The following is a 24,694-nucleotide window of genomic DNA, read 5'->3' as shown; positions in this document are numbered from 1 at the left end:
TTCTCGTTTTAATTTCCTTCAAGTTATTACATTATCACTCACAACCGGTAAAACCACCTGTCTTCAGACCATTACTCAAAACTTCATATAGATTAATGCATAAATTAAAAACAAAAATGTAATACGTACCTTTTAAAGAAATATTACTACTTTACTACTAATTACTACTAATATTACGTCTTTTACACTTTGACACCATTAAATTACAGTTAAATTATATTATTCAAATAAAAAATTTGATTTATTATTGTTTTTATTGTAAATATTTTCTGTCACAAACATGATAAGTCACCACCTGAAATAGAAGTAAATTATTTGTATATATATTTCTATATAAATATTGAACATGTTAACATTTTGTATCTTGTTTAATCATATGGAGAAAAAAATCTTTAAAGATTTTATGAACTTTCAATGAACTCGGTTTTTTTTTATTATTTTTTTTTAAATGGGTAAATTAATAATTAACACAACTGGAAATGTAGCTGTAGGAAAATACAGTCTGTCTGACAGTTTGATCAATTAATGCTCTAAAAGAATCATAATAAAATGTGACTCGAGAGCTTTATCTGGCCTTTTTCTGACTCCTGGTGTGAATTGGCGTGGACATCCAGCTTTTATGCACAGGGCTTTTGTTTGACTCACAGTCAGGCCATTCATTTGATTTCACTGACTTTAAAGGAACTATTTGAGCTGATTGGCAGATTCTGAACTGTAATGAAAAGAACGTATTCATAGACTTCCCAAGGCACTTATGCAGAACTTACAAGTATGAAAGGAAAAAAAAATCTTTAAATATTTTACTGTTTAACAGCTACAAATGTTATGGATGTCAATTACATAAAGTGACCCCAAAAATATGTCACCTGTAAACAAATAGCATTTCCCGACAGATAAATTAATTAATTTTAATCTGCTGATGTTTTGGTGATTTTTATTGGATGTGTGCAGTCAGTTCTCCTCAAGTTCACACAGGTGTCCTTGAAGTTCATCCATTTGACGAACACAAAGTGTTACAATACTATTCGTATTGTACTACTCCATTTTGAAGAGTATATGTATTTTTGTGTTTGTTTTGATTAAAGTCGGCTTTCTAAAAGTTAGAATACACCCTGTCCTGGTTTGGAAGAGCCTGTGATCTCCAAGGGGTGCCATGGAGAGCTGACAGGAATTAGCATAGAAGTGCATCCCATGCTAATGTGAAGGCTGCGGTCTCAGTCCTGGATTGGCAGGGGCTCCGTGTCTCCAATGGCCGGTTTCCTGAAGGAGGGGCAGAGCCTGTGGAGCGGCCCATGAAGAAACTCAGCTTCCTTGTACACTGCTGAGAGTCCTCTTCACCTCTTAGCACCGAGCGGAGGACCCCTTTTGAGAAAGTGCTGATGACTTTCCTATTTTTATAGATTATTATGTTGTAGGTCACTTATGAAACACAGATTTAAAATAAAATAATAAATAAATAATCAAACAAATATGATATGTATGAATGAATGAATACTTTTCAAACGTGTTTAATTTCAGAATAAATGTAAATTATTTGTTTGTGTCTTTAAACCATACACAGTATTAGTATATTTGAAAAGTAGACAGTGACCAACTAAACAGAGAGCTCAAAATATGTAAATATGGCTTAATAAGAACCAAGACAGCAACATAGTGTCGGCCCAGATCCGGGCCACATCTGGTACATGTGGCTTCAATGCGTTCGAGATGTGGGCCGGATCTGGGCCGGCACTATGTTGCTGTCTGGGAATGAGGAGATAAATTGAGAGAACTGTGACATTGCTGTGTTGTCATGTACCTATGTTTTTATGCATTGTAAACAAAATTGTTTGGTTTCTGTTTCATTTTCCTGAACTTCCCTTCTATCTCCATAGTATAGTATGTTGTTGTTTGTTGCTGTGATTACTCATTGTTTGATTGATTTGATTCACCTGTTCCTTGTTTAGCTCTTTAGTAACTCTGTGTATTCATAGTCTTCAGTTTGAGTTGTTCTTGGTTCTTGTCCATGTTTAGTCGGTTGTGACTCATGCATTCCAGTATTCTCTTCTCTCTTTTTTTGGTTTATTGTTTAATGAAGGGACTGCTGAGGATATAGATCCTTATTATAAATAAATAAATGAATAAATAGCATATTAAAATATAAATATATTTCATATGACATTTACAATATATTTTGCTATTCTTTATTTGATCATTTCATTAGATTTTATGGTGGCCCAGTGAAAATGTTGGCAGGTAAGTAAAAGTAAGGTAGTTGCAAAAAAAAAAAAAAAAAACTTTTTTGTTAAGTCCTGATAAAGTTAAAGGGATAGTTCAGCCAAAAATGAAAATTAGCCCATGATTTACTCACCCTGAAGCCGGTGTATATAACATTCTTCTTTCAGACGAATGCAATCAGAGTTATATAAAAAAATGTCCTGGCTCTTCCAAGCTTTACAGTGAGATTCAATGGGTATATATTTTTTGGAAGTCCATCAAATCGCATCCATCCGTGATAAAAGTGCTTGAAACGGCTCTGCGTGGGTTAATAAAGGCCTTCTGATGTGAGGCGATGCGTTCGTGTAAGAAAAATGTCCATATTTAAAACTTAAAATAACTAGCTTCCGGCAGACGGCCTACGCAAGTCGACTTAAGTAACATTGACGATGTATGACGTAGATGTAGGAGTAGCATAAGCTTTGACGCCTCTCGCGGTTCAAACAAACAGGGCTGGGCAACCACGTTCGCCACGTACGTTGTGCGTCAAGTTCAAGTGTTACTCTTTTAGCGTAAGTTGACTTGCCGGAAGCTAGTTATTTTAGTTGATAAAGTTTTAAATATGGATATTTTTCTTACACGAACACATCGCTTCACGTCAGAAGGCCTTTATTACCCCGCAGCCGTTTCGAGCACTTTTATCACGGATGGATACGATTTGATGGAGTTCCAAAAAAATATACCCACTGACTCTCACTATAAAGCTTGGAAGAGCCAGGACATTTTTTAATATCTGATTGTATTCGTCTGAAAGAAGAATGTCATATACAGCTATAGGATGGCTTCAGGGTGAGTAAATCATGGGCTTATTTTCATTTTTGGGTGAACTATTCCTTTAAATGATTCCTGGGTCTTGATAAAATTGTATAAAAAAAAAGATCAACATCATAAACACCACTGGTTTGTTGGTCACTTTACAGGTAGTGTCGCCCTGTTGTCTTTCCATATTTTGAACATCAACCGCATGAATGATCTTTCTGTATTTGTTATGCAGTAAACACTCGTGCAGTGCCACAGGCTGACCTGTCTTCGCCAAGCTCCCTGTTCATAAGAGCGAGCGGCCATGTGTTTTCTGCTGTTTGTGTCACTCTTGTGGAGAGCGGCTGAATGCAGCTGGCAGGTCTCTTTACCCCTCATTTATCTGCTGCTTTTGGGTCTGTCATGACCACTTGAGGAGCTCTCCCACTGCCTGTGATCACAGGGCCATCTCAAAACTTATATAATCAAGTATAGCAATTAGCAAAGCAGAAGGATGGTGTACCCGTCTGATATGGACAGGCTTATTCATCCACTAGACTAGAGCAAGAAAACAGCAATTATTCATGTCCCATAATTTTGTTTTAATGTTCAACATGGACAAAAACATTGAGGGTCATGGATGAAACAAGGTACAGCACAATGGCTGTTAGATACAGGACTGCAGAATAGGCTCTTGCTGTGAAGGATAAAATAACCTTCATTCATCATTTTAATTTAAAACCTTTTGGCATTACAAAACTCTAATTCTTATTGTTTACATACAGTGAAAAAGAACACTTTTTTAAGCATACTTATAAAATAGTTTTTAGTACTGAAATAATATACTAGGAATATTAACTGTAAACTGCAAGTAACGTTTTCAGACACTTTAATTGCAATTAAATGAAAATGTTTTATAGTTTTAATTTATTTGAAATGTAATTAGTTGAACTTATGAGTGGTTTCTGACATATTAGTGTACATCTTAATTTAATTTCTTCAATTTTATTATATTTTGTTACATTGTACTGCTGAATGTTCTGACAAGCATTTATGGGAAACAAACAAAAAAAACTTTAAAGTAATTTCTTTTGAAACTTGTATTCTTGTATTTAAATATATTTGTAATTACACATGTGTAATGATGAAGTTGCAGTTTTTTACTATATGTAAAAAGTTTTATATGAACTTTAATTGGGTGAACTAAGGGATAGTTCACCCAAAAATGAAAAAAATTGTCATCAATTACTCACCCTTATGTCGGTCCAAACCCTAAGGCTTTCGTTCATCTTACAAAACACAAATGAAGATCTTTTCGATGCAATATGAGAGCTTTCTGTACTCTTCATTGACAGCTACGCAACTACCTAGCCTGACTTCGTCATACTCATATTCTAGTCAGAATGTGAGTCTGATACTGCTCCATAGAGATTTGGCTACCGAGCCCACAGCCCTCTCCTCGGACAGCACGTCATATACGCATTTATTCTATCTGACTTATTTGTGTGAACTCGTGAAATCTCATATACGCATTTATTCTATCTGACTTATTTGTAAGTGTGAACTCGTGAAATCTCAATTCTCCAGCGGCAGTCGTCTTTGTTGTAAACTAATTCAAATCAAGCGCTCTTTGGTGACGTGGGTGATTACGTAACCGCAGATCATCTGTCCATCATCGTTTAAAGCCCGCCCTGGCAATTTGATTGGCTCTGCCTTTTGGGAGCCGAGCATAATTACTCCTCAACGGATCGAGTCCAGACCGAACTTCCCGACCAAAAAATGTTGTGGGCGGGGTTCGGGCTGGCACCCAGGCTAGCAGCTACCACTTTAACACTTCAAAAAGTTCACAAAGAGACCGTAAAACGAATCCATATGAATTGAGCGGTTTAGTTTAGATTTTATTTAAATGATGAATGAATGAATGAAAGTCTCATGGTTTTGGAACGACACGAGGGAGAGTAATTAATGATAGAATTAGCATTTTTGGGTGAACTATCCCTTTTAAGAAACATCATCATGAACTTACACTTAAACATAAGTGGCCTTTTATTAATATTATATATCATTTGCAACTTTTTTTTTTTTTTTAAATACACTACAATTGAGCGCACTTCTTTTTCACAAGTTTACATGAAATAGTCTTTCTAGTCTAGAGTTTCTGAGTTTCTAGTTTGTGATTCAGCCTCAGTATGAAGCAGCTGGTGATGTCCCGAAAGTGAGAGGGTCAGTGCCGCCACCTGGTCAGAGATCTCACTCCGAAACCCCACATTCACACTAACTCAGCTCCTCCACTCACAGGACAACCAGCCCAACAGCTGTCTTTTACGACAAATATAATGCAATATCTGGCACCGTGCTTGTAGAAAAAATATTTCAAGCTGCATCTCTCCAAAATAATGCTCGATTTCACACCAGAGTGCATATTCTACACTCTCCGCATTCTTTGAGTGGATTTCGGTCGACGTTACACGGAGGCCGATCGCCACATTCTTTTGGTTTATCACAATCTCTATTAGGACATATTTGCATTGGATGAGAGGAGTCTGTTTTAACTGCAATTGTTCAAGTTGTCTTGGATCGAACTTCCTAGCCAAACAGGAAGCGCATTCCAACTTCTGACATTTAGGAACATTCACATAAACTTTTTTTTTTTTTGCAATATAACACAGTTTATGACACGTCCCAGATTCTGTGGCTTTGCGAGAGATGAAGCTAAATGTGAATGGAATGATACTATCCCTTCTGGGACTTTGTGCTCTGCATATTTCGTTCCCAAAATTGGTCAAGAGTTATTCTGCAGTGTGTTTTGGTGCCACTGACCTCTCAAATGCCTAACATCCTATTGACGAGGAAAAGTAAAACGGATAAAAGCACTACCGCTGACAACATTTAAAGGGACAGTAACCACTGTAACGATTTAATAAATCCATCCAAACAAAAACAGGTTGTTTGCCAATAAAACTTAGCAGTTCATGTAAGGCAGTAAAACGAATTCCTCAAAGGCGAGACACTTTGACATCAAAAAATAATCTATTAACACATATTACAAACAGAAAACACCAATCAGTAAAGTCACAAGACTATTTTAGACAAATATATTAAAGTAAATAAAGATTTTCTCAGACATTCAACACATTTCTGCCTTGTACTGTACTAATACAATCAGTTCTTTCAACAGAACCTGTGCAAGTACATAAATGCAGTTCTAAAGCATCAACCATGTCGAGAAAACCTCCTTTGTGTAAAGAAAGAGGGAGATACACCTCTTAAACCTCATTTGGGACGTTTAGCATCCATACAGGAGAAGCCCAGATGGGAGAAGAAGCGTCCTGAATTGGATCTCTGTCCATGAGCGCACAAACTCAGACAGGATGGTATGCTTTACAAAAACACTAGTTTTCCCCAAAGCTGTTTTTGTGCTTGTCTCACTGATAGAGACTGATCTGCCCCCTGAATAGTTCCCAAGACAGTCCTCTGAGGAAACACTCCACATGCAGTTTAGTGTGGTCCAGTCTAAGGCATGTAGTCCAGTGAATCTTCTCTGTCTCAGAACCAGGCACTGGCCTTCGCTTTGTCTTGCTCTGGTGCTGTGGGTGAGGAAACAAATCTTGTTAAAACATGTTTGCTTCATCCAGCAACATAACATAAGGGGTGTGACGCCATATGACAGTTTACACTATACGGTTTATACAGGAAAAAAACCAATAAAATCTAGAAAAAAGGTAATAGTAATCTAAATTAAGTATGTGGCATCCACTCACATATCTAATAATGACTGATAAACATCTCTAATATCGACCAATAACTGACCGATATCATGCAAATGTGTCAGGACTGCTTTACATTATTTATATGTGAAAGCAATGACAAAATATAGGTAATGTGAAAATAAAGAGTCGGAAATGTTTAAACTAATCAAGTAAAGGAAGAAATAGTTAAAGGGTCTTATTATAATATTAGATGTACTGTCTTGTGTTGTGAAGCTGTTTTTGCTATTTGTTACTGTTTAAAAGTTTGAGGTCAGTAAGAAATTAATCATTTTATTCAGCAAGAACGCATTAAATTGGCCAAAAGTGCCAAAAGTAAAGACATTTATAATGTTACAGAAGATTTCTATTTCAATATATGCTGTTCTTTTGAACTTTCGATTCATTCAAGTTTTTTAACGAAGAATTCTGATAAAAATCACGGTTCCACAAAAATATAAGCAGCATAATTGTTTTCAACATTGATAATAATAAGAAATGTTTACTGAGCAGCAAATCAGAATGATTTCTGAAGGATCATGTGACACTGAAGACAATTCAGCTTTGACCAAAATTTTTTTTGATGTTGTAATATTTAAAAATAAGACTGTTTTTACTGTATTTTTAATCAAATAAGACATGAGACTTATGTGTATGAGATGAAGCTTTTTACTGTAAAGAATCCATTTAACTGAATTATGCAAAAATAGGCATTATCACATGGTTATTTAATATGTATATAAACCATTTTGTGTTGATTTCCCAATAAAAATGACTACATAATGATGATTTACAAATGACATAACACAGAACACACTGCTGTGGATGTGTACAGATCTATGATCTATTCCCTCGTCTTGTCTCACCTGTGTCATAGATGTCCACCGACCCGTGGAAAGAAACGGGCCAGTTGGGTGCCGGGATGCTACTCGGTTCCAGCTCTGTTTTGATGGCGTCTGTGTAGGACGTGGGGCTGCATGACGCTCTCACGCCGGGTAGCAGGAGGGGGCTGAAGCGGGGGTCCAGCGCGGGGCTGTGGGCGTGATGGAGCACGCGGTGGGGGTGTGGGTGGCGGGGGTGCATGTGAGGGTACATCTCGTGCACGTGGGGGTATCCCGCTCCACTCTGGGCTCCCAGGCCGTAGTGCCATGAGTCAGTAAGAGCAGAAGGAGGGGCCAGGCTGTGGCTGCTCCAGATGCCAGTGTCTGCGGGGTGGAAGGCAGCGCTGTGGGGGAAGTCAGGGTGAGAGGAGGGGACACACGGGCTGGTCTGAGATGGGTAACCGCTACCCCACACCGACGACGATACGGAGCCACACTGACCCTCGGAGTGGGAGCTTCCTTCTGAAACACAACACACAATCGGTTCCTCAGTACCTGGATATCTGATTGAAATGGTTTTGTAGTATTCTGTCATACCACTTAACAATAACATATGAAGGCAAAAAAGTGATTGGAAACCTAAAAGAGAAATGCATACTTTCCCTTAGATTCATGCACATTTTAACATACAATATTGATGTTGGAAAAAAAAGTTCACAAACACAGAATGCCTTTAGCTTAGCAGTAGTGCTGTACTGACCAATCAGAAGCCAGGACTAGAACTATACGTTTATTTTATGTTGCGGGTCAATTTAACCCACTAAGTAGTCGTAAATATCGGCTATTCTATGATTTTTTTTTTTTTTTTTTTATGTTCTGAGGGTTTTTTTACTTATGAGTCATGGACCAGCATGCAAGTTTCGACACTCTGTGTTGTGGAATGTGCATACAACATGTCTATTATGATTGATCTGTTATTCAGTTTTATTATTCTTCAACTGTTTTTTTGTGTCTTTGTTACACATTACATATACTTGTAGTGGTAGCACTTTATTTTACAGTCCTGTTCCCAATGTACATACTATGTACTGTACTTCTTATTGTTATTGTAATAACTGTGTAATAACTATGTACTAACCCTAAACCTAACCTTAACCCATGTAGTTGCCTTATATTACCCAGTAGTTGTACAATGTAAGTACATGTAAGTAGTAATAACAGTAAATTATGCATAATTACACGAAACTAACTCCAAACCAAACTTTATTCTTAACCTTATAGTAAGTACATGTTGTTAATTAATATGACTTAGTACTTAAATGTAATTACACTGTAACAAGGACACTGTAAAATAAAGTGTAACCATCTTATGTTATAATGTGTGAGAACTATTAATGTTAATGATGTGATTTTTGGGAACACTGTCTCCTACCTTTCCACGGTCCTCCAGAGTGAAGTCTGCCGGTTTTAGCGTCATTGCTGAAGGAGCTGGGCTGGCTCAAAGCACGTGAGAAATGTTCGTCCACCACGTCCCCGATGTCTCCACGGAAATAGGTGAACACCACACACCTGGCACTCAAGTACTCGGCCTCGGCGGGCTGCGCCTCCTTGCAGCGCTCCTCTTCCCCAGCGTCCTGCTCCGCCTCTCGGGGAAGCTCAGGCTCGGGACGGGGCTTCAGCGCTCCAGGCTGCTTATTCTGGCCACAGTGAGAGGGAAACTCCTCAGAATCCTGCATCCTGCTGTAGGCACCAAACTTCTTCTGCTGAAAGACACAGATTTGTGTTCATTATGAAGAACTGAACCGGTCAGGGCAGGGTTAAAAGCTGCCGCACACACACATTCACCACCTGGTCTTCGACCAAAAATAGATTGTTGAGGATTGTCTCTGAACTGATGGCCCAGTGCCCACGCTTGGCACATTAGTGGTACGCTGATTTACGCCCATGAAGATTTCCGTATACGAGAGACTGTATAAACACATTCAGTTGTAATTCACAGCTTGGAATTTGAAGAATTCTATATCAAATGTCATAAAATATGGTTTTATTTAATATCAGTACAGCATTTAGAGAAAAACTCAAGTCTGGACACACCTTCGCATTTCATTATTATTATTTTCCACATTTTAAAGTAACAATAATGTTTAATAATGTACTGGGAATTACGCATTGACTAAAACGTCAAAAGAAAAAAATCTTAGACATTTACTGGTCCAACTCATCCAATAAAATAGTGTAATATTTTTTTTAGATAAATTATATATAAATAACAGTTTTTTCTTCACTGTTCTGTCTTGTCCATTAGAATAGTGTTCTATATAACAGTCTATAACAGTGTGTGTCTATATATATATATATATATATTATTGTTATTATTTTTATTATTATTATTTTGCTGAGATGATTTAAAAAGTATTTAAAGCTTTAAGAAAAAAAAAAGCGTTAACATTTTTACATATATTATACATATATATATATATATACATATAGGCTATATAATGACCACGAATGCAACATTTTAAAGATTTTTTTCTTATATATATATATATATATATATATATATATAGAAACTAACCCAAAGTTAGTTGGGTTTTTCACACCAGGTGTGTGGTGTTCACCTATATACATTTATATATATATATGTATATAACTGCATAACTGTTTTGTCTTCACTGTCCTGTCCGACTTGTTCATTTAAATAGTGTAATATATAATTGTGTGTGTGTGTACAGAATGTATATATAAAGAAAAAGCTTTTTAAATCATCTCAGCAAAAATGTCAGAAGCAGAACTTTGTTTTCCTAACTTTTCTTGAGTCGTCTGTGTCAGAATAAAGCACCTACCTGCTGCTGCTGATGATGATGATGTTGATGATGATGATGATAGTACGCCGCTTTGTAAGCTGCCGCTGCCGCCGCTGCTGATGATGTCGCAGGCAAGTAGTGATGAGCTCCATAACTCTGATGATACATAACATCCAAACAACTCATGGCAGAGGCTTAGACGATCTCAAGAGGCTCTTCAGAAACACGGCAGCTTCCTCAACCGCAGATAAATGATGTCATCATTCCCCCCTATATAAACCTGAGCGTTGACAAAAGCGCCGCGGTTTGTAAAAGAAAATATTAGCATAAAAACAAAAGTGTCCCCATCGAGGCTTCACCACCTACAGACAGACAGCGGATCAAAACGGAGCGACAGACGCGAGCAGCGCGTGAAAGTTACAGGAGCTGCGCTGATTGGTGGGAAGTTTGGAGCGCTACGATCTGATTGGTGGAATCAGGGCTCCGCTGAAGAAACCGAAACAAATATTCATAAAGCACTATGCTTTACCAGTTACCCGCTAGTAAAAGATAAACAAACTGCCGAACTGTTTTGACAAGCTCAAAATTAACTTTTTGAGAAACACCTGGTTAAGTTGTAAAAAGCATTATATGCTTTAGGTTATATTGCATTCTTGCATTGCATTCGTTTTATGTTTATGTGGGTGTAGGCTATTCATTTTTACTCTAGTAATATGTTGTTCGCCAGAGGGGAAATTTTAATAACCGAGATTTAAAAAAAAAAAGTCCTGTCATCTTAATTAGCCGTGTTTAAGGTAGGTTTGCATTAGGCATGTGCTGCCACCTGCTGTAGACCAACTGACTGTCTTAACCAGAATTCACTGCCTGACGTTGAGTCATTTATAAAAGATGATTAGCTTTAACATTTTACATTAAAATGTTTAAACATTCTATCAGACAAATTTTTTACATTTTAGCTTTAATGGCGTGTTTGTTTTAATAAATTGCATTGTGTCATGCATTAGACACAAAATGTGTTAAATTATTAAATTAAATAGCTATATATAAAAGAGGTACCGAGTTAAAAGTTTTGGTATTTAGCCAGCCTTGTGTTGAAGGTCATGACAATGCAATGTGTTTGTTAGAAAGAATGTCGAGAAAGAATGCTAATGTTTCTATAAGTATACACTTATACAATAATCATTTATAATACAAAATCATGGTAACAGGGTTGACTAAACAAATAAAGTGATAAAAAAGTGAAGGCAGACACTAGTGATGTTACTATGACAGAGTTTATTTATTTAAAGGTAAAGGGAATGTGAGGTAGAGTTGGTAATGTGGACGCCACTTCAAGTCTTGTTAATCGACATCAGAATAAATACAAAATACTGGCTTTTATTTCCATTTTTAATCAAAAGTTGCATATTTCCTAATACAGCGAAGTATAGGAGACAGGCCAATGACCTGAGAAGAAGAATGAGGTTATATTACTTTTTTAAAAATAAAATAAAGTTGCTGAATGTGTACTTTTGTTAATGAAAAATCACTCTAACAACACATAACAGTGTGGGATACAAAAGGCACATGACCCATTTTCCATTCACAAACATGGAAAGGGTGAATATGTTAATGGACCAACATTTTAATCATTTTATCAACTTTATTATCAAATCAATACAATAAGCACTTTCCTGACATTGAAATGGAAAAATTTAGCATAAAAGTTGTTCCAGCTTCAGAACAGGAGAGCAGTGTCAGAGTATTTATCAGTTGCAACAAAACCAACCTAATGCAATGGGGAAGAGTTTAGAAAAGACAAGATAGTTCACTATATTATTAATTCGCTCTACACAGCCCTGTTCCCATGCAGTTGTTGTCATGGCTAAACTGCTTGATCACTTTGATGGTTAGACACAATCCAGAAGGAGATGTGAATATTTCAGTGGTGTTGTGATATGGTTTATCTAGGCCAGGGCACAGTCACTGAGAAGAGACTTACAGCCATAACAGGAGACACACACACACACACACACACACACACACACACACAGTGCAGTGAAGTCTTCTCTTGTCGATCCAAGTTAATCCTATACAGGCCTAACTGAGTCTCACCACAGTGATTTTCTCCTCCCTGCATTCCACTTTATTCTAGTTTAACTCTATGATAATTCATATCATGTTTATCATCATTTTTTAATAAGCTTTAATAAGCAGGAAACACATAGTGAATTAGTTCTCTCTCTATTGCCTCACAGCTCACAAAGAATGCTTCAAAGTCTAACCCTGTGGGACGGTACTTCATAAGACACTGTTGTATTATTCCACTGGCACACATTTTATCAAATCCCCCATGCAGTGGAGCCATTTTACTTGAGAACAAAGGAAAATTAAACTACAATAAAAAAGTGTGATAATTAGATTTTTCTTCTTTTTTTTCTCTCCAAGCCATTGAGCAATACAGTTCAGTTGCTTTCATATCTTTGACTGTGCAAGAAGGGCATCAATAGAGTTCAAAGCATGCGGTCTAAGTTTATGCATTTTTTCTTAGTGTGAAGAACATTTGAAAAATCTAAATAAACTTTATACACTAGAGCCTTTTGTGCAATGGAAAGGTTCCATTGATGCTAAAAGTTCTTCATGAAACCATAGATGTATCATGTCTCTATTTAATCCACAAACTAAAACTCAGGAGTTTGCTTGGAGAATAACGAAACACAACCATGTTTAACTTAGACAATACCAAATGAACTGAGGAAATTCAGGCTTAAACACACGGGGAGAGTAATTAGATAACTAAATGAACAACAGGTGAACGTAATCAGTAACTAAGGGAACAAACTGGCATGCACAAGGTAACTAGCGATGCATGCGAACAGTAGGCAAAAGTAACCAGATGACTTACTACTTCTGGAGAGATTCTGAAGTGTGCATACGATGGACACTTTACTATCTCACGAGGCCACGGGAGAGGATTTGTGAATGGCAGTGATGCGACGCAACTGACGCTGGTAGGTCACATGACAATGACAGCATGGCGAATGTAGTATGTCCAGATTACATTCATTCTACACATATATAGAAGACACTCACGAGTGCACTCATTCAATGCACCGCAATATCGAGAGTAGAACCGATGTACGCTCAACGTCTGAAGAATACCCATAATGCACTGTGAGAGTCGTGCGTTGAATGAATTCCCGCATCTGACCAGAAGATGGCGTCCGCAGCTGAATCATCCGTCGAACCATCCATTCATTTTACAAACCAATGTGGCTACAAAATAATATTATACAGATATAAATACCTTTTTAATTGATTATTATATTGTTTAATTAAGGTTTAAACATGCTAGACTCCATGAGCTGCCAGTTCGCGAAGTTTAAAATGATTATTTAACAGCAAGCACAAACTATGCAAAAGCGGCATTGATTGTACCGGAAGGGTTGCCGCTTTTGCATAGTTTGTGCCTGCTGTTTAATAATTATTTTAAACTTTGCAAACTGGTAGCTACAGTAGTCATGCAAAGATTTACCTTGAACTCTGTCATGGAAACGATGTGTAAACCTTAATTAAACAATTTAATAATCAATTAAAAAGTAAATTATACTTCTATGATATTACGCTGTACCCACATTGGACCAGTGGTTTGTAAAATAAATGGATGTATGGATGATTACGCTGCGGTGCCATCTTCTGGTCAGACACAGGGATTCATTCGGTACGACCCTCACAGTGCATTATAGGTATTCTCTAGCCGTTGAGCGTACATCAGTTGTGCACTCGTTATTGCGGTGCATTGTGGGATTGAATAAGTGTACTATAACGTCCACTATGGTTTTAGACACCACTACAAATGGCTGTTCCCTCAAATAGTGTCCTATTTAAGGCTATAGGGGGTGATTTCAGACACAGCTATCATCAAATTACAGGGTACACAGGCAAACAGGCAAACATACACGTTACAAGATGCCACTAAAGAACCTTTAAGAGTGTTGATGGAAACAAATGTAGACAGAAAGAGCGTTTTCAAGCCAATACCAGTACCAGATACTATAGAAAAGGGGGCAATTTGTTTTGCCCACTTCATCATATAAATGTACTTTCAGAAAAAAAACAGTGACCTACATAAATAACAGGAAGACTGGTGTGCATGAATCATTTTTAGTTCAGTTGAATTGAGAATTCTGCTATATTCTAGTAATCGTCTCATCACTGCCATGATGCCACGTAGACTTTACAATCCACACTGGTGGAAACTGTCACAGGTGTGGCACAGAAGGCATACAGGTTGATGTATTGTGCAATCTAAATGCAATCACTCCAGCAAAGTCCTTTGCATTTGAGAATTTGCCTGCAGACAAGACTACTGTTCAGAGGAACAGCTGCATTAACCCTCAATTAAATGCAAATTAGAGTAACACAGCAACTTTGTTAATGTACTGACAATTGATGGTGGGATTACCTGACATTATCAAAATCTGTTAGACACTGAAGATAAGAGCTACACTCTGAAATCCCTCTGACAATCTCACAGTCTGTTTGTCTAGACATTTGTGATAATGTAATATATAATGTAATGTAATGTAATGTAATGTAATAATATAATATAATATAATATAATATAATATAATATAATATAATATAATATAATATAATATAATATAATATAATATAATATAATATAATATAATATAATATAATATAATATAATAAGGGGGCCTGATGGCCAAGCATGCTCACTTTCAGGACTTACATACTTACTTACTTTCTTTCTTTCTTTCTTTCTTTCTTTCTTTCTTTCTTTCTTTCTTTCTTTCTTTCTTTCTTTCTTTCTTTCTTTCTTTCTTTCTGTATATGCCCAGTTATGATCCATCAGACGAAAAAAGGGAGGCTGAGAAAATGTATGTCTCAATGTATGTTTAATCACCAATGGCATAGTCACCGTGTTTTGTCCATATAATGAAATATATGGGTTCTAATTTAGTTTGGACCAATTTAGTTTCTTCTATGTTCCACTGAAGAAAGAAAGGCATTCAAGTTTTCAATGGCATGAGAGTGAGTAAATGATGAGAGAATTTAAATTTTTATATCCCTTGAAGCTGGTTTTGATGGTCTACTTTAGACATTCAACTTAAATATGTCTTGAGATAAGATTTAAAAATAGTTAGAGATGGGGCATGCCTAATATTGGAAGCAAGGCTACTCCAAAGTTTCGGTCCAGCAGTAGCGAAAGTTCGATCACCGCGATTTTTAAGTTTAACTCTAGGAACTGTGAGTAGGTCACAAGATCTCAAGTTTCTAAAAGGGGTATACGGAAGCAACAGATCAGTTAAGTATCGAGGTGCCAGGTCATTGAGGGCTTTGTAGACAAATAACAAGGTTTTACAGATTTTACACTGTAGAAAGTACTGGTAAAACATGGGTTAAGGTTAGGTTTAAGGATAGGTTCAGGGTTAATACTTAGTTATAACCCAGTTATTGTAATTGCTATAATAAGAACATAGTATGTACATGCGGAACAGGACTGTAATATAAAGTGCTACCAACAGTCTACTAATACTCTAATGAAAGTTGGTTGACATAGTTGCAGTGTTGCTTATAGTTATCTAAAGTCTAAAGTGCACCGTTTAGTTGTGTTTTTGTTCCCATGTGTTTGTTTCTGGTGGTTCAGTTTAGTCCTGACAGTCCCTAGTTTGTTCCCTTGGTTACTGATTACATTCACCTGTAAATCATTATGTCTCCCTGTGTATAGACCTTTATCACACTTCCTATACACTCACCTAAAGGATTATTAGGAACACCTGTTCAATTTCTCATTAATGCAATTATCTAATCAACCAATCACATGGCAGTTGCTTCAATGCATTTAGCGGTGGGGTCCTGGTCAAGACAATCTCCTGAACTCCAAACTGAATGTCAGAATGGGAAAGAAAGGTGATTTAAGCAATTTTGAGCGTGGCATGGTTGTTGGTGCCAGACGGGCCGGTCTGAGTATTTCACAATCTGCTCAGTTACTGGGATTTTCACGCACAACCATTCCTAGGGTTTACAAAGAATGGTGTGAAAAGGGAAAAACATCCAGTATGCAGCAGTCCTGTGGGCGAAAATGCCTTGTTGATGCTAGAGGTCAGAGGAGAATGGGCCGGCTGATTCAAGCTGATAGAAGAGCAACTTTGACTGAAATAACCACTCGTTACAACCGAGGTATGCAGCAAAGCATTTGTGAAGCCACAACACGCACAACCTTGAGGCGGATGGGCTACAACAGCAGAAGACCCCACCGGGTACCACTCATCTCCACTACAAATAGGAAAAAGAGGCTACAATTTGCACGAGCTCACCAAAATTGGACAGTTGAAGACTGGAAAAATGTTGCCTGGTCTGATGAGTCTCGATTTCTGTTGAGACATTCAGATGGTAGAGTCAGAATTTGGCGTAAACAGAATGAGAACATGGATCCATCATGCCTTGTTACCACTGTGCAGGCTGGTGGTGGTAGTGTAATGGTGTGGGGGATGTTTTCTTGGCACACTTTAGGCCCCTTAGTGCCAATTGGGCATCGTTTAAATGCCACGGCCTACCTGAGCATTGTTTCTGACCATGTCCATCCCTTTATGACCACCATGTACCCATCCTCTGATGGCTACTTCCAGCAGGATAATGCACCATGTCACAAAACTCGAATCATTTCAAATTGGTTTCTTGAACATGACAATGAGTTCACTGTACTAAAATGGCCCCCACAGTCACCAGATCTCAACCCAATAGAGCATCTTTGGGATGTGGTGGAACGGGAGCTTTTCACGATTTCCCGACACAACAAGAATTGAGGATACATGGGTGAGACTGATGCAGCGGGATGAAGGTCCTTCTTTTTAAAAAATATGCGGGGTGTGGTTGTCTAATTCTCATAGAATTACAGTTTTTCACAATTGCTATAAGAGAAATTTCTCAATGTTACTTTTTCAAAACAATTCACACGGTTCTCCTTACCAATTTAGTTTGGCACAGCAGATCATTTCATTCATAATTATATTAATAATACAGTTCATTTTATACAGCTTTATTTCACATTAATGCAAACTATAGCAATAGTTTTAGCAATAATGATAATGATGATTTGTATATCGAGAAGTACCTTCATTAAGGTCTTTAATTGCAAAATTCTGAGTTTGTAAGACGTCCTGTTCAAATTCATTTTAGAAATCAGTGCTCCATGAAAATCCTGTGGTAAAATCTAAAATAATAATACATATAATAATACAGAATGTTTCTTCAAATAAAGTATGTATTCATGGGAGAATGTGTAAGGTCCATTTTCAGTGTCTGCCTCTCCTCCAGATGGTTGTGTAGAAGCGTAGCCCTCAGGTAGTGATAAATCCCAAGAGTATCAGAAAGAAATGAGCTCTTAAATGTTCATTCTTTGCTTCTCTGCTTTTTGTTAATACTTACTGAAGCACTCCATGGGGGAGAACTTGCTTGTATCTTCAGTGATCTGTCGAGAAAAACAATTGTTTTAGTGTGGGGGTACATCATATCAGTCCACAAGGAAACATTCCAATTAAATTATTTGGTGTCACTTTCTTTTGATGGTCCTTTTAACACATTCTGTTGACCATAAGTAACATTGCACCTGTGGATAATGTGACTATATGTGTCCTTATGTGATTGTAATGTGTGTGCGGGTGTCTAAATGTATTGTAATGTACAATGTAAAGCGACCTTGAGCTACGGAAAGACGCGATATAGATAAAACTTCTTCTTTTTCTTCTTCTTCACCTACTTGTCTTCTAACTCTCATTAGAGTATTAGTAGACTGGTAGGATTAGGGTTAGAATAAGTTGACATATAGTTGCAAAGTAACTTATAGTGAATTACAGTAAAATGTCTGTTGGAGGACCATCGCATAAATATATAGCAGATTTTAAGCAGACAGTCTACTAATACTCTAATGAGAGTTAGGTGGCATGTAGTTGCAAAGTTACTTATAGTTAACAGAATGTTCAAAAGGGGCCATCAAAATAAAATGTTACCAATTATTTGCCATCATTTGAGGCCTGTTCACACCAAGGACAATAAATAACTAGAGAAAATAAGTACTGTATGTTATGTTTTACTATTCACTGTATAACGATAACTTTAAAGTTTTAATAATCTCTCTAATTCTGTGAGAATATCCACACCATAACTATAACAATAAGGACACAGATTAATTATATCACTGGAATCACTTTCAGAGCGATTTTTCCAGCTGATGAACGATGATAACATCGACAGCCAATCAGAATCCTCTCGACTTAAAAGAGCTTAAAGGGATAGTTCACCCAAAAATAAAACATTCTGTCATCAATTACTCACCCTCATGTCGTTCCAAACCCGTAAGACTTTCTTTCATCTTTGGAATACAAATTAAGATCTTTTTGATGAAATCTGAGATATTTCTGTCCCTCCATTGACAGCTATGCGACTACCACTTTATATGATGAAGAGATTTAATTTAGGCTTTTATTCACATGTACAGTTGTGGTAAACGGAAGCTAAAGGATGCTGGCTTGACATGCAAGAACCACTGAGGTTCATTCTTGTTTTACACAGCACATTTGAGCTTCAGCAAGAACCAATGAGGTTCATTCTTTCGTTACGCAGCACGTTTGAGCTTCAGGAAGAACCAATGAGGTTCATTCTCTTGTTAAGCAGCACGTTTGAGCTTCAGCAAGAACCAATGAGGTTCATTCTTTCGTTACGCAGCACGTTTGAGCTTCTGCAAAAACCAATGAGGTTCATTCTCGCATTACACACTCAGCACGTTTGAGCTTCTGCAAGAACCAATGAGGTTCATTCTCTTGTTACGCAGCACGTTTGAGCTTCTGCAAAAACCAATGAGGTTCATTCTCTTGTTACGCAGCACGTTTGAGCTTCAGCAAGAACCAATGATGTTCATTCTTTCGTTACGCAGCACGTTTGAACTTCTGCAAGAACCAATGAGGTTCATTCTCGCGTTACGCAGCACGTTTGAGCTTCTGCAAGAACCAATGAGGTTCATTCTCGTGTTACGCAGCACGTTTGAACTTCTGCAAGAACCAATGAGGTTCATTCTCGTGTTACGCAGCACGTTTGAACTTCTGCAAGAACCAATGAGGTTCATTCTCGCGTTACACACTCAGCACGTTTGAGCTTCTGCAAGAACCAATGAGGTTCATTCTTTCGTTACGCGGCACGTTTGAGCTTCTGCAAGAACCAATGAGGTTCATTCTCGCGTTACACACTCAGCACGTTTGAACTTCTGCAAGAACCAATGAGGTTCATTCTCTTGTTACGCAGCACGTTTGAGCTTCAGCAAGAACCAATGAGGTTCATTCTTTCGTTACGCAGCACGTTTGAACTTCTGCAAGAACCAATGAGGTTCATTCTCTTGTTACGCAGCACGTTTGAGCTTCAGCAAGAACCAATGAGGTTCATTCTTTCGTTACGCAGCACGTTTGAGCTTCTGCAAGAACCAACGAGGTTCATTCTCGTGTTACGCAGCACGTTTGAGCTTCAGCAAGAACCAATGAGGTTCATTCTTTCGTTACGCAGCACGTTTGAGCTTCAGGAAGAACCAATGAGGTTCATTCTCTTGTTAAGCAGCACGTTTGAGCTTCAGCAAGAACCAATGAGGTTCATTCTTTCGTTACGCAGCACGTTTGAACTTCAGGAAGAACCAATGAGGTTCATTCTTTCGTTACGCAGCACGTTTGAGCTTCAGGAAGAACCAATGAGGTTAATTCTTTCGTTACGCAGCACGTTTGAGCTTCTTCAAAAACCAATGAGGTTCATTCTCTTGTTACGCAGCACGTTTGAGCTTCAGCAAGAACCAATGATGTTCATTCTTTCGTTACGCAGCACGTTTGAACTTCTGCAAGAACCAATGAGGTTCATTCTCTTGTTACGCAGCACGTTTGAGCTTCTGCAAGAACCAATGAGGTTCATTCTCGTGTTACGCAGCACATTTGAGCTTCAGCAAGAACCAATGAGGTTCATTCTCGCGTTACACACTCAGCATGTTTGAGCTTCTGCAAGAACCAATGAGGTTCATTCTCTTGTTACGCAGCACGTTTGAGCTTCTTCAAAAACCAATGAGGTTCATTCTCTTGTTACGCAGCACGTTTGAGCTTCAGCAAGAACCAATGATGTTCATTCTTTCGTTACGCAGCACGTTTGAACTTCTGCAAGAACCAATGAGGTTCATTCTCTTGTTACGCAGCACGTTTGAGCTTCTTCAAAAACCAATGAGGTTCATTCTTTCGTTACGCAGCACGTTTGAGCTTCAGCAAGAACCAATGATGTTCATTCTTTCGTTACGCAGCACGTTTGAACTTCTGCAAGAACCAATGAGGTTCATTCTCTTGTTACGCAGCACGTTTGAGCTTCTGCAAGAACCAATGAGGTTCATTCTCGTGTTACGCAGCACGTTTGAGCTTCAGCAAGAACCAATGAGGTTCATTCTTTCGTTACGCAGCACGTTTGAGCTTCCGCAAGAACCAATGAGGTTCATTCTTTTGTTACGCAGCACGTTTGAGCTTCTGCAAGAACCAATGAGGTTCATTCTTTTGTTACGCAGCACGTTTGAGCTTCTGCAAGAACCAATGAGGTTCATTCTTTTGTTACGCAGCACGTTTGAGCTTCCGCAAGAACCAATGAGGTTCATTCTTTTGTTACGCAGCACGTTTGAGCTTCTGCAAGAACCAATGAGGTTCATTCTTTTGTTACGCAGCACATTTGAGCTTCAGCAAGAACCAATGAGGTTCATTCTCCTGTTACGCAGCACATTTGAGCTTCAGCAAGAACCAATGAGGTTTGTACTCACACGTCAAGCAGGTTCGGTAGAGCTGATTAATGTTTAAGCGTGAATAAAAGCCTAAATTCAACCTGTTCATCATGTAAAACGATCGATTCTCTTCAGAAAATTTGGACTAAGCCTCACAATTCATATGGATTATTTTTATGATCTCTTTATTGAACTTTTTGAAGCGTCAAAGTGGTAGTTGCGTATTTGTCAATGGAGGGATAGAAATCTCTCAGATTTCATTAAAAAGATCTTCATTTGTGTTTCGAAGATGAACGAAAGTCTTACGGGTTTGAAACGACAAGGGTGAGTAATTAATTACATAATTTTCATTTTTGGGTGAACTAACCCTTTAAGCATTTAAAGTGGCAGACGACAAACAGAAGGCAGAACGTTATCATTCGTTTTGCTTCAGGCTCCTTGCTGTCCTGAATGGAGTAGAGCCCAGTTGAATAGTGATGTAATAGTCAATTGACATGTTATAATAATCTGACATGATTCATTTGTGACATGAAACCTTCATTTGTGTAAAGCATCTGTTTAAATTTTCCCAATTTGTAGTGTCTATCCACCTTTTCATTATTTGACTGTCTTCTGTCCACCTAATGAGCCACAAATTGTGTTGAATTAGAGATTCATGTAAAATCTTGTATTCTCTCGAGTGCTATCATTTATAAGGTTCACAAGACAGAGAACACAGAAATATCTTCAGCAGAACGAGGTAATCATGTGTATAACTGTCCCATCATCCCCTTAGGCAGTGTTAGCAGTTATCATGACATCAGTGAGGCGTAAGGTTTAATGGGGTTCAATTTGTGTCACGGGCAAAATCAAAGAACATCATTTCTTGGGGAAATTTAAAATCCTTCCCCAAGACAAATGGTGAAATATGTCACAGAGGTCTTAATGGGAACATCAGCAAGCATGTCCTAGGACACAAAGATCCTCTTCACATTTTTTAATTGTTCAGAAACAATCCAGCTGGTTCAGAAATCACACGGTCACACTCGTCCTGCATTACAAATTTGAATGTTAATTGCATATGCGACTGATGTGGCAGCTCATTCCAGCTGGTGTGACCACCACGCAGCAGGTTCAGATTTAGGCTTTTCATGTTAATTGGTCATCTTCATTATTGTTCATTTAAATAAATGTACCACTCTATCAGGACCATCTTCAACACTGATTGAGATTGGCCAACGAGCAGCAGATAATTGGATGTTTAAAATATCTCCCTTTTGACAAATTTGCTCACAATGTGGTGGGAAAAAAAAGCAATTAATGTCATTTAAAAAAATTCAGAGACCTCAAAGATTGAGACAATCACACTTATCTTTGATCTTTGAATGTCACTGAAGATATCAGATAATATACTTTTGGCTTTGGTGAATTGTTTAAAAAAAACACTTTTAGATGCTCGTTTTTGTCTTGAGCACACTGATCAAGTCATTCCATTATGATATTGGGATTTCATTAAAAAAGAGCTTATTAGACACATTGAATGTCCCATTTTAGGACACTTAACACAATGGCTTATCAAGCAACCTATTTTTTTTGATAAACCTCACAGACTCAATCACAGGTTTTTTACTCTGCTGTGCCAGCGCTTTTCGTAATTAACAGAGAATGCGTTTAATTCCCATGCATCTTTGCTGGAATTGCTAATTACCTCCGTCATTGGTCAAACCTGTGCTAGCACACAAAGTCTGTCTCGACTTTCTCTGTTTATGAAGGGCTCGCGTCGACTCGTCCTCTCGATGCCCTTCTGCCTTTAATGATTCTAATTCCCCATGCAAATACCTTTCATTTGCCTCAGTTGAATAATTCTGGCCTCAGTTTAACCCTGGGGCTGTAGTTACTACAGTGCAGAAGAAGACCTGCCACTGGGACCCCATTTTTTTAAGTGCGCAGCACCTCACTTGATCATTTCAAGGGCTGAGAGTGTCATTGTGTGCCACTATCCATGCATTGAACTGATTAATTATGTGGTCTTTAACGGTGTGTGTGACAAGCACTCATGCAGAATATGTCGCTGTACTACTCTCTCTCTCTCTCTCTCTCTGTGTGTGTGTGTGTGTGTGTGTGTGTGTGTGTGTGTGTGTAAGGCAAACTCAACAGGGGTGATAATCTCTCATTACCCATAATCCCTGGTTGGCCCAGTGCAGTATGGCAAGGGACACTCTGATGCTGTATTCTTCTTCATGGACAGATGGAGTGGAGTCAGTCACTTGATATATTAGCTCCCTGCCACCTAGTCCAGAACACTCAAGCAAAACGCATTCATCACCATGAAGATGTGGCCACTAAATCAGTGTGATGAGACCCAGATTCCCCTCTCCTTGTTTGCATACAGCTATACGTCTGTCTTGTTAAAAGTCATGAACACTTACATTATATAGTGGCATAAAGATGATTTGGCAGTCTGGATCTAAGGTGATTCATTTTACAATGCATAATTTATTATATGGTGATAGCCTTTTCTGCATTTTTTTAAAGTCAGCACGAAATTAAAATGGACAATTCTTGTTGTTGTTTTTTAATGGAATATTGCAGAATTTATTATAAGGCCACCATTCCTTTTTAGCCAGCTGAAAACCATTCCATTCCTTTTTTTTTGTTCAGTTGAGAAGCTTTGCTTGCTATGATACGGAATTACTAGAATCTTGTTACTAGTTTCTCATTTCCCAGATAGTTTGTTTCTGCATTGTTTCAATATAAAAATGTCGATACAATGTAAAGTTTCTGGTTCGAGAAGCCGTTTCACTCGGATATAGGTCACAACAGGAAAGAAAAGACTATTACAACTTCCATTTTTCATGCCGACTTTAAATGTCAGACATGGTTTCAAAGAGAAAAGCAGAAATATAAATAAAAAGGCAAATGTTAAAGGGGTGGTTGATTATGATTTCACTTTTCTAACTGTAGTTAGTGTGTAATGTTGCTGTTTGAGCATAAACAACATCTGTAAAGTTACAATACTCAAAGTTCAAAGCAAAGGGAGATATTTTCTTTTAAAGAAATTGCTTTTTAAAGTCCGCGTGAACCGGAAGTTGCAAACGACTTTTCTCCAGTGTTGTGACGTATTTCCCAGTGAAAAGGAATATTGAACAGAGGGCAGGGTTTTACTCTAGCGCTCCTCCTCTCCATCTCTCGCTCATTACAGACTAACGATCTGAGGGGAGTGGTTAAGCGTTTCCCAAACCAAGCCGTCAAACCTACGTCATCAGAGAAGGAACGCCATTCCAGACCGGAAGTAACTTTTCAAACTTTGATTAAAGATTACGACAGCAAACAATTTTTTTCTGTGTATTAACTTGCACGGATTAATTGTTCACCACAAGACTAGTAATATGCGCTAACAAAGTAAATAGGGTCAATTTTGATTTCAGTTGGACTTTAAGGACTACAACAAACGGCTGGTATATGGACTAAACAAGCTTTCTCCGGACGTTGTAAACTTAAAGTTATGTAAAATTTACATAAACCCGCCCCCGGGAACGCGATTTATAGATTATCATGACA

General features: G+C 37.9%; 1 protein-coding gene across 2 annotated transcripts; it reads right to left on the bottom strand.

Annotated features, from left to right (window-relative positions):
* Positions 1 to 4,900: 4,900 nt before the first annotated feature.
* vgll3 (vestigial-like family member 3) lies at positions 4,901 to 10,752 on the bottom strand. Of its 2 annotated transcripts, none has more exons than XM_084420844.1 (4): positions 10,405 to 10,752; positions 8,994 to 9,324; positions 7,607 to 8,083; positions 4,901 to 6,581 (listed from the first exon to the last, which is right to left on the bottom strand). In XM_084420844.1, the coding sequence occupies exons 1-4, from the start codon at positions 10,549 to 10,551 to the stop codon at positions 6,541 to 6,543; spliced, it is 996 nt and encodes a 331-aa protein (XP_084276970.1). In that variant the 5' UTR covers positions 10,552 to 10,752; the 3' UTR covers positions 4,901 to 6,540. The 2 variants fall into 2 exon arrangements, with proteins under 2 accessions (XP_084276970.1, XP_084276971.1); XM_084420845.1 differs by having other exon boundaries at positions 8,994 to 9,321; positions 10,405 to 10,738.
* Positions 10,753 to 24,694: the final 13,942 nt, after the last annotated feature.

Source organism: Rutilus rutilus, assembly GCF_951802725.1.
Source record: "Rutilus rutilus genome assembly, chromosome: 10".
In the NCBI taxonomy this organism is placed as follows: domain Eukaryota; kingdom Metazoa; phylum Chordata; class Actinopteri; order Cypriniformes; family Leuciscidae; genus Rutilus; species Rutilus rutilus.
Note: the sequence above shows the minus strand (reverse complement) of the source record. Positions and strands in the feature narration are given on the sequence as shown.